Genomic DNA, 13,410 nt, shown 5'->3' on the forward strand with positions numbered 1-13,410 from the left:
CATTTTGGGCATGAGTTTATGCCAGAAACATTGATTCTCCTGCTCCTCAGATGCTGCCTGACCTATCGTGCTTTTCCAGCAGCACACTGTTGTTTCTGATCTCCAGCATCTACGGTCCTCACTTTCTTGTAATCTTTTTCAGGTTGTCAAACTGCAACTAGTAGACTGCAATAGGGATCAGCACTAAGGCCTCAAATATTTAATCATTTTGAGGAAGAAACTATCTGTATTGCAGCCAAATATGTTGCAGATGTGAAGATAATAGGAAAGCAATCTGTGAGAAAGATACCTGACAGCTGTAAAGGGACACAAGATAGTATAAATGAATGGACATGAACTGGCAAATGTCATATTACTTGGGACACATTGAGTACTGGGTGAAAGAATATACATGCAGAATGTTATTTAAATAGAGAGCGGCTGCAGAATTCTGCAGAATGGAATGATTTGAGTCTCCAAATATTTGAATCACAAAATTTTGCAGATGAAGCAATAATTACGAAGGTAATTTAAATTGTTGACCTTTACTGAAATGAAGGTGGAACATAAATGTGGAGAAATGCTGGCAAATGGGACTAGGTTAATTTAGGATATCTGGTCAGCATAGATGAATTGGACTGAAGGGTTGTTTCCAAGTTGTACATCTCTATGATTCTAGTTCTTACTACAGCTGTTTAGGGAACTGGTGAGACTACAACTAGAGTACTGCATACAGTTGATCTCCTTACTTAAGGAGGATACACTAGCATTGGAAGCGGTTTAGAGAATATTCACCTGGCCCAATTTCTGGACTGAAGATGTTTTCTTTATGATGACTGTCAAACAATGTCCACCTTCATTCATTAAGGTTGCGGGGGTGGCGGGGGGGGGGAGGCAAATTGAAGGGAAATGGAGAAGCAGGCCCAGCTTCTATCTTTGATCAGTGTGCATAAAACTATTTTATATTTTTTTTATAAAGCCACTTACCAAATCGCTCCTATATTTGCTTTTGCTTCAATAGATTCTAATAGGGATACAAGGGATAAAAGAAACGATTGTTGTGATGCGTATAGTCATAGAGTCATAGAGAGGTACAGCATGGAAACAGACCCTTTGGTTCAACTCATCCATACCAACCAGATATTCCAACCTAATCTAGTCCCATTTATCAGAATTTGGCCAATATCCCTCTGAAATCTTCTTATTCGTATACTTATCCAGAGGCCTTTTAAATGTTATAATGGTTTCAGCCTCCAACAGTTCCTCTGGCAACTCATTCCATACACACACCACCTTCCTCATTGCAGTCTTCTCATTTTGTAAATATTTTCATCATTTCTTTGTGACTGGAAGACTGATCTGTTTGACCACAACTTCCACTACTCTATTCTTGGCAACAGAATTCAACCAGCTGTCGGTTTTGCTGATTTCTGCTTGGCACATGTTGAGCGTCAAGTCTGCTAAGACTATCTTGAGGTTCTTATGGCATAAATAGCTCACTCATTTTTTCATGAACAATACTTTACATTTGTCAGCATGATATTTTATGTGACGTTATTCTCTTCATGATATATTTTACCTATTCATTCAAAAATTTCAGTGTTCTCTCTTCTGATTCCAGTATATTGCAATTTTGACTAATCTAACTGTTGAAAACTCTGGACATGTCTGACTTCATAAGGAAACTGCATTTGAGAAATCATATGTTTAATTTTTGCAGTTGACTACTGTGGTGGTCAATCATTGAAACATATTCACAGAGATAGGGTATTCTTTAACAATAGAATTCCAGTTTCTTATATAAAGAGAAAAAGAACAAAGTTGTTCATATATAGATGGCAAATAGAAAAATCTGAACATAAACAGCAAAACAAAGTTATGACCTGATCCCAGCACCATCCTTTTACAGATACTCAATTCCAAAGGAATTGCACTCCTACCTTTCCTCTTTATTTACTTATCTCCTTCCCATTTGGTTTCCTTGTACTGCAGAGACAGATTATGAAGCCTTATTGAGTCCACTGGGATTAATCTTCCACAATTGTGATGGCCTGTACTTTTCAGTTCTATTAACATGAAAATTTTGCTAATTCCCCTGAACTAAAAGCACGGTTATTCTGTTAGGAGAAACTTCCTCTAAACAGAATGGCAGATTCTTCTGAACTAAGATCTTGAAGCTTCCATTTTGAAGTCAAAGTTAATCCACTGTCTTTATAGACTGTTATACATGCAACAATGAAAATATTCCATCCATTGAAACTACAGGGGTTGTCCAAGATATTTGCCTGTAGTCATATGCTCTCTTGAAACTGATACACTTCACTCAATGTTCCAAACTGCTTTCTGCCCTTTGTTTAAAAATCAAGTTACTTTCACAGAATTGAAGATTATCTGCCTGTATTCAAAGTTTCAAAATATAACATGCATATTGTATACCTTTCATTACACTTCTTCACATTGAATAAAAAAAGGTACCTTTAAGAGCATTTTAATTTTTTAATCAAAATTTCATGGTATCACTATTTCAATGCTACATTTACAGTAATATGTTTCTATTAAACATATACTGACTTTCATAACAATCATATGTTACACAGGCTCCATGATGATCATAGCATTTGATTTCCATTATGTTTGCTTTTGATAAAGCATTGTCCCTGGTGGGCACATGAATATTTTTAATTTGTATGAATATAACATTAAACTCTAATGAAGCAGTCGAAGAATCCTTCCAAATAAATTGTAGTCAAATATAACTGTGACAGGAGAAATGCACTGATAATCCAGACTCGTCACTTGATCAGTTGTACTGTGAGTTCACATGTTGGGATTCACTTCCTCATTGGAATCAGAGTCAATCTCTGATCTTCTATCTGTTCTTTTAATTCTAAACTTCTTTCTCCAAGTAATGTTGTTAGAGTTTCTGATATCCTTGGAGTATAAACTCTGTCAATTGCATCTACATTTCCATTTATTTCTTTTTTCTTTCTTGGCTTTTAAAATTTTTTTCTTGTTTCTTTCTCTTCTCACTTGCTAGTTCAAGTGTTTCTAATTTACTTTTCATTTCTTTTTACTCTTATTTTGTTTATCTTTTTTTCTTTTCATGTTTAAAGATTTCCATTTCTCTTTTTCCCGCTAAGTCAAGATTTAAAAATTTCTGGCTGAACCTTAGCCAATTAAAGTGATGATGCATCAAATTCAGGCTTCCTGCTTTTTAATTCCAAAAGCTGGATAATTGCTCAAAGCATTTCATTGTTTTGAGAATTTATTTTTATTTCTATCTTCAATTTAGCTGCTAATTCTCTCAGTTCAGTATTTTCAAATATTTCAAATAATCCACTGTTATGCTTTCTATTCGCAGAAATATTCTAGTAAAATGCACAGGTATTTTGAAATTCCTATCCAGGCAATAAATTTCAAAATATGTTCCTGGTCTCTTTTTTTCAGTCCCCCCACACTCTTATTTCTTTAAAAGCGATGCAGATTCCTCTTAAATTTAATGAATTCTGATCCTGCATGAACCTTCATTTTTTTGTAGTCCCAGCTGATGATAGCATTGAAAAATCAGATCCCAGAAGGAAATCAGACTTGGTATGTTTAATTTTTGCTGCTGATCACCATAGTGATTAGTCACTAAAGAATATTCACATCAGTTTCTAATTGTTCTTAAACTAAAGACCATAAGTTTGTTACAGAAAAAAAAGTACATATTTATATGATAGAAAGAATTGAAACAAAGTTGCAGCATGTTCCCCAATAAATCTCCTTTTACTGATACTCAATTCAGGAGCCATTTCATTCCCATCTTAACACTTAAGTTTTTATTGAACAGACTTCTTCCAGTCTCTTCTTCTTGAATGGCAAAGACACTTAATTCCAAGTCCACTGACACAAACCCTTCACAATTTTGATGAATTAAACTTTTTTAGTTCTAGCAATTTGAAGATTTCTTTTCACACTCTCCTGCCTGGGATGCTCCACAAACAAAAGCATGACTGGTTCTCATGAAGTAAAGGTTTGATTCTCTCAGTATCAGAAGATGTTTTCCTTTTTGAATGTAAACATTAAATCTTCTGTTCTGAAGTCATACCTAAAACTAATGACTTCTTGGTCTGATGTTAACTCAGTAGTATGTTATAGATTTCATCCATTAACACCATAGCTATTTTTTCAAGTCATGCGACTGCAGTCAAACGCTTTCTCGGAACTGATACACTTAGGTCTTTGTTCCAAACAACTTTTGCTATTATTTAATAAAACAGCCTTTTATGAATTAACCCATAACTACCTGTTCCTATTTTAAAATTTAAAAAAATCAACATATATATATAATATATTCTTTCATCACATATTCTGGAGTATTAACTATTAAACTGAGCTCAGATCTCAGATAGAACAAATGGTTTGATAAGCCATTACAGAGGGGAAGAGTCAACCACATATCTGTACATCTGGATTCACATATAAACCAGATTAGGTAAAAATGAGTGAAGTGTTGATTTCTTGTTTACAGATCCCTGAAGATGGTAAGGACAGATTAATATGGTAGCTGAGAAAACATATGGGACACTAGCCTTTATCAACATTAGTATAGGTTAAATGAGAAAGGAGGTTTCATTGGAGCTGTATAGGAATTTGTTTAGACCATAGCTGGAGTACTGCGAGCAGTGCTGGTCATCACACTAAAGGAAGGATGTGATAGCACTGGAGGGGATGCAGAGAAGATTCACTAGGATGTTGTCTTGAATAGAGCAGTTTAGCTACAAAGAGAGATTGGATAAGTTTGGGTTGTTTTCTTTGGAGCAGAGAAGGCCGAGGGGGAACCTGATGGAAGTGTATAAGATTATGAGGGACATGGACAAGGTGGAAAGAAAATAGCTATACCCCTGATTTAAAAGTTTAATAAAAAGGGGACAAAATTTAAGGTGAAAGGTGGGACATTTAGAGGGGATTTGGGGAAAATTTGTTTTACCCAGCACCTGGTAGGAATCTAGCATGCAATGTCTGAGAGTGTACTTGAGCTGGGAAATCTCACAACCTTTAAAAAGTACTTGAATGTGCACTTGAGATGTTATGATATTCAAGGATTTGGACCAAATGTCGGAAAATGGGACTGGTATTGATTAAGTGTGTTTTTTTTTGTCAGTTCAGACATAGTGGGCCAAAGGACCTCCTTGATACTGACTGATTCTATGATCCTATATCATATGTGAAGGATTGGCAATCTGATAGTTCTGTAATCACTATTATAGGAACTAATCTTTTATTCAAGGTTTATTTAATTAATTAACTTTTAATGCTGTGTTAGAACTTGAACATAGCCCCTCATTCAATTAATTAGGTTTCTGGATTACTAGTTCCATTACGCTGTGATTCTTGACAAATTATCCTCAATAGTAGGAGAAAGTGAGGGCTGTAGATGCTGGAGACCAGAGCTGAAAATGTGTTGCTGGAAAAGCGCAGCAGGTCAGGCTGCATCCAAGGAGCAGGAGAATCGACGTTTCGGGCATGAGTCTCCTGAAGAAGGGCTCATGCCCGAAACGTCGATTCTCCTGCTCCTTGGATGCAGCGTGACCTGCTGCGCTTTTCCAGCAACACATTTTCAGCTCTATCCTCAATAGTAGATGAGCAGGCTGCTGGAAGAACACAGCAGACCAGGCAGCATCAGGAAGTGAAGAAGTCTGATGTTTTGGATATAACCCTTCTTCAGGAACGGAGGTGGGGGTTGGGGGAGGTGCAGATAAAGAGAGGGGAGGAAGGGTGTGGAGAGTGGTGGAGGGATGAGGTGATGATAGGTGACTACAGATGGTAGGTTTGAACTGATCCGGCGATAGTAGGATTGAATCTGGTTGGTAGTTAGAAGAAGGGGCCGGTTGGAGGGATGGAAGGGAGAAGGATGACAGTTACTCATTGTTACTAGGTCAAAATCCCGAAACTCTGCCCCTAACAGAAATCTGGGTGTACACTAAGTGCTTCAACAAAAGGGCTCAGAATCCCTTTTTCCATGGCAATGTCTTGATTAGTTAGAGCCAATTTGCCAACCAGTTTGTACCTTTTCTTGTAAATGTTGTGATTGTTTAAAATTTGGTATCCTGGTATTCATCCTGATGTGTGTAAGACAAACATCTTTGGCAGCACATTCTTCTATCCAGCCATCCCTGTATTGAAAGAATGCTGAAACATTCAAATTGAATTGAATTGAATTTATTGGCATGTGTACCCAATCATGATGAAAAACTTAGTCTTGTGAGGAATACAGGCAGATCACAGAGTTAAGTAGCATAGATAGTAAGTAATAGCTAAACAGCGGCAAAAGCAAAAACACAGGTACAGGCGAATGTTAAGAGTTTTTTGAGTCTATTCAGTATTCTAACAACAGTAGTGTAGAAACTGTTGCGAAACTGGCTGGTGCATGTGTTCAGGCTTCTGTACCTTCTCCACGAAGGTAGAGGTTGTAGAAAAACATTGCCAGGGTGAGATGGATCTTTAAGAATGCAGGCGGCCTTTCCTTGACAGCGTGCCTGGTAGATGGATTCTATAGATGGGAGGTTGGCCGTTATAATTGCCCGGGCCAAGTTCACCACTCTCTGTAATTGTCTTGAATGGTATAGTTGCCATGGAGAAAGTGAGGACTGCAGATGCTGGAGATCAGAGCTAAAAAATGTGTTGCTGGAAAAGCGCAGCAGGTCAGGCAGCATCCAAGGAGCAGGAAATTGACGTTTCAGGCATAAGCCCTTCTTCAGGACGGTATAGTTGCCATACCAGGTAGTGATACAGCCAGACAGAATGCTCTCGATGGCCCACCTATAAAAGTTGGCAAGGGTATCCGCCGTCATGCCAAATTTCCTCAGCTGCCTGAGGAAGAAGGGATGTTGTTGAGCCGTCTTAACCAGTGCTTCCACATGAAGAGTCCGAGAAAGCTTGTTGTGGATGACCATTCCCAGGAGCTTGACACTGTCCACTTGTTCCACTTCTGTGCTGTTCATGTGTAGGGGAACGTGAGTAACATCTCGCCGAAAGTGAATAATGAGTTCCTTAGTTTTGTTGACAATGAGAGCTAGCTTGTTCTCAGTGCACTATTTTTCCAGGTTTTCCACCTCCCATCTGTAGTCTGTTTCACCACCATCTGAGATTCGACCGACTATGGTGGTGTCATCAGCAAATCTGTAAATGGCATTAGTCCGGTATTTGGCAGCACAGTCATGGGTATACAGTGAGTACAGTAGAGGGCTGAATACATACCTTTGAGAGGCTCTAGTGTTGAGTATTAGTGAGGATGAAATATTGTCCCGAATCTTCACTGATTGTGGCTTGTGGGTTAGGAAACTGAGGATCCAATTGCCGAGAGTGGGGCTTAGTCTGTGATCACTGAGTTTAGTAATCAGTCTCGAGGAGATGATACTGTTGAAGGCTAGACTGTAGTCAATGAGTAGGATTCTTACATAGCAGTTCTTGGTGTCAAGATGTTCCAGGGAAGAGTGAAAGGCAAGTGGTATAGCAACTGATGTGGATCTGTTGGTCTGATAGGCAAATTGGAGTGGGTCAAGAGTAGCGGGGAGGCTGGAGATGATTAACGCCATGACCAGTCTTTCAAAGCACTTCAAGGCGCTTCCCTGGAACGAGATGTCAAACTGAGGCCTTTTTCCCAATAGCTCCACTGAATCTTAATCTGTGAGACATTATTTAAAGAAAAATAATAAGTATTTGAATTACATTTGGCCTGTCAATGAATGACCACCAATTACAGATTATCTGGTCATTTATCTCATTCCTATTTGCGTGGTGTTGATTTGTTCAATTTTACAAGAACTAATACTTTATTTCAAAGTGATTCATTCTTCAGATGTGAAAAACATCAGAGACTTTTCTGAAAGATTTATTCCATGCGGTAGAAATTATTTCCTTTGTTTTTGTCTACTTTAGATTTCAACTCCGAGAAAAATAATTCTTTAATTAAAGTATTGACTCACTTTCTTTCTTCACGGTTGTGGTGTGACCTGCTGAGTATTTCATATGTGTTCTTTTACTTTCATTTTCTTTTAGGCTTGTGAGTGCATTGCATTATTGTTGCATGAACTTCTGAAAACAAACTGCAATTTGTAAATAAAATGTAAATTAAATTATAAATAAGTATTAAATTAATTTAATTGTTGAGCTTTCATTCGATTAAGAAAAAAAACATTTTTGTGTTTGCTTCCTACAGAAAATCAAATCTACTTTTTAAATAACTCTGGCATCTTCATATTCAATGTGTCCGATAATGTTGGAAATAGCCCTGTCATCTGGGAATGGAAACCACATTCTGGGCAACAAATTACAAAGCAGTTGGGTATTTTTCACAGAGATGGCACAGGATGGAAAGTGCAATGGAACAAGGAGTGTAATGATATACAAAGCACTTACAGCAAGATAGACCAGATTAACAGTACCCTTAATCTGAGGATTACAAGACCTGGATTTGAGCTCGCAGGATTGTTTAGCTGCCGACAAGGAAATCCCAGTACCACAATCCTGGCACAATATGAAATGTTTGGCATTAAAGGTAAGAGTAACAAGTATTATCACAGATATTACTACAACAATTGTTCCAAAGAAGTAATTATTCAACAGCTGCTTCACCCATCATGCTGCTTTCCTTAAAAGCAACCAACAGTAAGCATGATGCTTATTGTAATTTCTTCTTGGAAAAATAGATTTTAATTCTATTACTTCATCAATAATTACCATACTTTCCTTGAATAATATTTATCCATTTTGTATTGATTTGAATGTGTAATGATAGTAAGATCATAGTTTTCGTTACATTTAAAAAGAAAAATCTTCCATTCGTAACCTCCTTTCATGACCACAGGATACCCTGAAGCCCTTTACAGCTATATAAAGGCAGTGACTGCTGTAATTCTTACAATATTAACATAGAACATAGAACATAGAACAATACAGCACAGAACAGGCCCTTCGGCCCACAATGTTGTGCCGAACTTCTATCCTAGATTAAGCACCCATCCATGTACCTATCCAAATGCCGCTTAAAGGTCGCCAATGATTCTGACTCTACCACTCCCACGGGCAGCGCATTCCATGCCCCCACCACTCTCTGGGTAAAGAACCCACCCCTGACATCTCCCCTATACCTTCCACCCTTCACCTTAAATTTATGTCCCCTTGTAACACTCTGTTGTACCCGGGGAAAAAGTTTCTGACTGTCTACTCTATCTATTCCTCTGATCATCTTATAAACCTCTATCAAGTCACCCCTCATCCTTCGCCGTTCCAACGAGAAAAGGCCGAGAACTCTCAACCTATCCTCGTACGACCTACTCTCCATTCCAGGCAACATCCTGGTAAATCTTCTCTGCACCCTCTCCAAAGCTTCCACATCTTTCCTAAAGTGAGGCAACCAGAACTGCACACAGTACTCCAACTGTGGCCTAACCAAAGTCCTGTACAGCTGCAACATCACTTCATGACTCTTGAATTCAATCCCTCTGCTAATGAACGATAATACTCCATAGGCCTTCTTACAAACTCTATCCACCTGAGTGGCAACCTTCAAAGATCTATGTACATAGACCCCAAGATCCCTCTGTTCCTCCACCTGACCAAGAACCCTACCATTAACCCTGTATTCCGCATTCTTATTTGTTCTTCCAAAATGGACAACCTCACACTTGGCAGGGTTGAACTCCATCTGCCACTCCTCAGCCCAGCTCTGCATCATATCTAAGTCCCTCTGCAGCCGACAACAGCCCTCCTCACTGTCCACAACTCCACCTATCTTTGTATCATCTGCAAATTTACTGACCCACCCTTCGACTCCCTCATCTAAGTCATTAATAAAAATTACAAACAGCAGAGGACCCAGAACTGATCCCTGCGGAACTCCACTTGTAACTGGACTCCATGCTGAATATTTACCATCTACCACCACTCTCTGACTTCGACCGGTTAGCCAGTTTTCTATCCAATTGGCCAAATTTCCCTCTATCCCATGCCTCCTGACTTTCCGCATAAGCCTACCATGGGGAACCTTATCAAATGCCTTACTAAAATCCATGTACACTACATCCACTGCTCTACCCTCATCCACATGCTTGGTCACCTCCTCAAAGAATTCAATAAGACTTGTAAGGCAAGACCTACCCTTCACAAATCCGTGCTGGCTGTCCCTAATCAAGCAGTGTCTTTCCAGATACTCGTACATCCTATCCCTCAGTACCCTTTCCATTACTTTGCCTACCACAGAAGTAAGACTAACTGGCCTGTAATTCCCGGGGTTATCCCTATTCCCTTTTTTGAACAGGGGCACAACATTCACTACTCTCCAGTCCCTTGGTACCACCCCCGTTGCCAGTGAAGACGAGAGATCATTGCCAACGGTACTGCAATTTCCTCTCTTGCTTCGCAGATAATCCTAGGATATATCCCGTCAGGCCCGGGGGACTTGTCTATCCTCAAGTTGTTCAAAATGTCCAACACATCTTCCTTCCTAACAGGAATCTCTTCTAGCTTATCAGTCCGTTTCACACTCTCCTCTTCAACAATACGGTCCCTCTCGTTCGTAAATACTGAAGAGAAGTACTTGTTCAAGACCTCTCCTATCTCTTCCGACTCAATACACAGTCTCCCACCACTGTCCTTGATCGGACCTACCCTCGTTCTCGTCATTCTCAGGTTTCTCACATACGCATAGAATGCCTTGGGGTTATCCTTGATCCTATCCGCCAAGGATTTTTCATGCCCTCTCTTAGCTCTCCTAATCCCTTTCTTCAGGTCCCTTCTGGCTATCCTGTATCCCTCCACTGCTCTGTCTGAATCTTGTTTCCTCAACCTTATGTAAGCCTCCTTCTTCCTCTTTACTAGACATTCAACCTCCCTCGTCAACCAAGGCTCCCTCACACGACCATTTCTTTCCTGCCTGATCGGTACATACATATCAAGGACACGTCGTATCTGCTCCTTGAAAAAGTTCCACATTTCCACCACATCCTTCCTTGACAGCCTATGCTCCCAACGTATGCTCCTCAAATCCTGTCTTACAGCATCGTAATTTCCCTTCCCCCAATTGTAAAAACTTCCTTGTTGTGCGCACCTATCTCTCTCCATAACCAAGGTGAAAGTCACAGAATTGTGGTCGCCATCACCAAAATGTTCACCCACTAACAAGCCCACCACTTGTCCTGGTTCATTACCGAGTACCAAATCCAATATGGCCTCCCCTCTGGTTGGACAATCTACATACTGCATTAGAAAAGCTTCCTAGACACACTGCACAAACACCGCCCCATCCAATCTACTTGATCTAAAGAGCTTCCAATCAATATTTGGGAAGTTGAAGTCGCCCATGACTACGACCCTGTGGCTTCTGCACCTTTCCAAAATCTGTTTCCCAATCTGTTTCTCCACATCTCTGCTGCTATTGGGGGGCCTATAATAAACACCCAACAAGGTGACTGCACCTTTCCTATTTCTGACTTCAGCCCATACTACCTCCAGAGGCAGATCCCCCTCAAACTTCCTTTCTGCAGCCGTTATACCATTTCTAATTAGCAATGCCACCCCCCCCCCTCCTTTTTTACCACGCTCCCTAATCTTACTGAAACATCTGTAACCAGGAACCTCCAACAGCCATTCCTGTCCCTCATCTATCCATGTTTCCGTGATGGCCACAACATCGTAGTCCCAGGTACCGATCCACGCCTTAAGTTCACCCACCTTATTTCTGATACTCCTTGCATTGAAGTATACGCACTTGAGCCCATCTCTGTGTCCGCAAGTAGTCCCTGTCAGTGCTACCTTCTCCACAGCCTCCCTACAGTCTTGGACATCCTGACACACAGCTAGCTTACTTGCTGGACTACAAGTCCGGATCCCATCCCCCTGCCAAGGAATATTGTGGCAATATTGTGGCAAAACTAATCTTCAAATGACTGCCATTGCCTTATTTTGTAATGTTTTGGTTGTGTGCCTCAACCATGGTGGATTCACTGCCACCAATCCTTCTTATAGATTTTACTTACTGATATGAAGTCTCAGTAACTGAGTGGGGAGGCACAGTGACTCAATGGTCAGCACTGCTGTCTCACAGTGTTAACATCCCGGGTTCAAGTCCAACCTTGGATGACTGGGTGTGTGAAGTTTGCATGTTCTCCCTGTGTCTGTGTGGGTTTCTTCCAGGTGCTCTGGTTTCCTCCCACAGTCTAAAGATGAGCCGGTTAGGTGGATTGGCAATGCTAAATTGCCCGTAATGTCCTGGAATATGCAAGCTAGGTGGATTAGTCATGGGTTACAGAGAATGGGTGGGCTGCTCTTTGATGGGTCAGTGTGGTCTCAATGGGCTGAATGACATTCTTCCACATCTAGGGATTTTATGATTCTATGGTACGTAGTGGGGAGGATGCCCATACAAAGTCTTTGGCAGAAGATAACCTCAATCATTTTAAACAGTAATGATTTATTACATTGTACTTGTTAAATAGTTACGTTGCTTCTAAGATACAGTATGTGACAGTTTCCTGTGAGACATCAGGATCAGTAAGTATAGTAAATACATATTACTGTAGACTACTTTGACTTAGCACTAGAACAGATTAGAACAGAACATTGCTAAAGAGTTTTGAAAGCTTCTTAGCTTGTCTTTGTCCTTCAAATCTTAATAATGAAGCCTAACACATGATGCTAGTTAACCCTTTCAGAAACTTAATGCCTTATTCAACAGTAATGCTTGAAAAGACAATTTGTACTACGCATGTTTTTATACAGCTTATTGAAATAGAACCTCTATGGTATTGAAATAGGCCATTCAGCCCATATCAACTCTCCAAAGAACAACCCACCTATCTACCCTATAATCCTGCATTTTCCATAGCTAACCCACCTAGCCTGCACACTATGGGCAATTGAGCATGGCAAGTCCACCTAACCTGCACATCTTTGGACTGTAGGAGGAAATCAGAGCACCTGGTGGAATCCCTTACAGACATGGGGAGAATGTTCAAACTCCACACAGGCAGTCACATAAGGGTGGAATTGAACCTTGGTCCTTGGTGTTGTAAGGCAGCAATGCTAATCACTGAGCCACCATTCCATCCATGACTACTGACCAGATAAACATTTTTATGACATTGCTTGGAGAAATTTCATGAGACTAGGCACTGGGCAGATTTGTCTGCATCTCTTTGTATCTTTTAGGTGCATAAGAGATGATAAATGGAGCATCGCTTAATGTTTCACCTGAAGAATGGTACTTTGGAAAGTTAAAAATCACACAACACGCCCCCTGCATTGTATTTTAATATCAGACTTAGTTTTATGCTTAGATTTGGTTTTGATCACAACTTCTGACCTACAGTGAAAAGAGTGATATTAACTGAGTAGTAGCTGAAAATAATTTGGTTTATTTTAGATTCATGGTTGATCTTTCTCTTTCCA

General features: G+C 40.0%; 1 protein-coding gene across 1 annotated transcript in view; it reads left to right on the plus strand.

The window, feature by feature from the left end:
- LOC140492309 (uncharacterized) overlaps window positions 1-13,410 on the plus strand; it is a 31,851-nt gene that overhangs the window by 687 nt on the left and 17,754 nt on the right. The window contains exon 2 of the mRNA XM_072591258.1: window positions 8,183-8,521. Coding sequence (XP_072447359.1) covers window positions 8,183-8,521 — 339 coding nt within the window. The remainder of the gene's footprint in view (window positions 1-8,182; window positions 8,522-13,410) is intronic.

The sequence above is a fragment of the Chiloscyllium punctatum genome, chromosome 20 (assembly GCF_047496795.1).
Source record: "Chiloscyllium punctatum isolate Juve2018m chromosome 20, sChiPun1.3, whole genome shotgun sequence".
NCBI classification, from domain to species: Eukaryota; Metazoa; Chordata; class Chondrichthyes; order Orectolobiformes; family Hemiscylliidae; genus Chiloscyllium; species Chiloscyllium punctatum.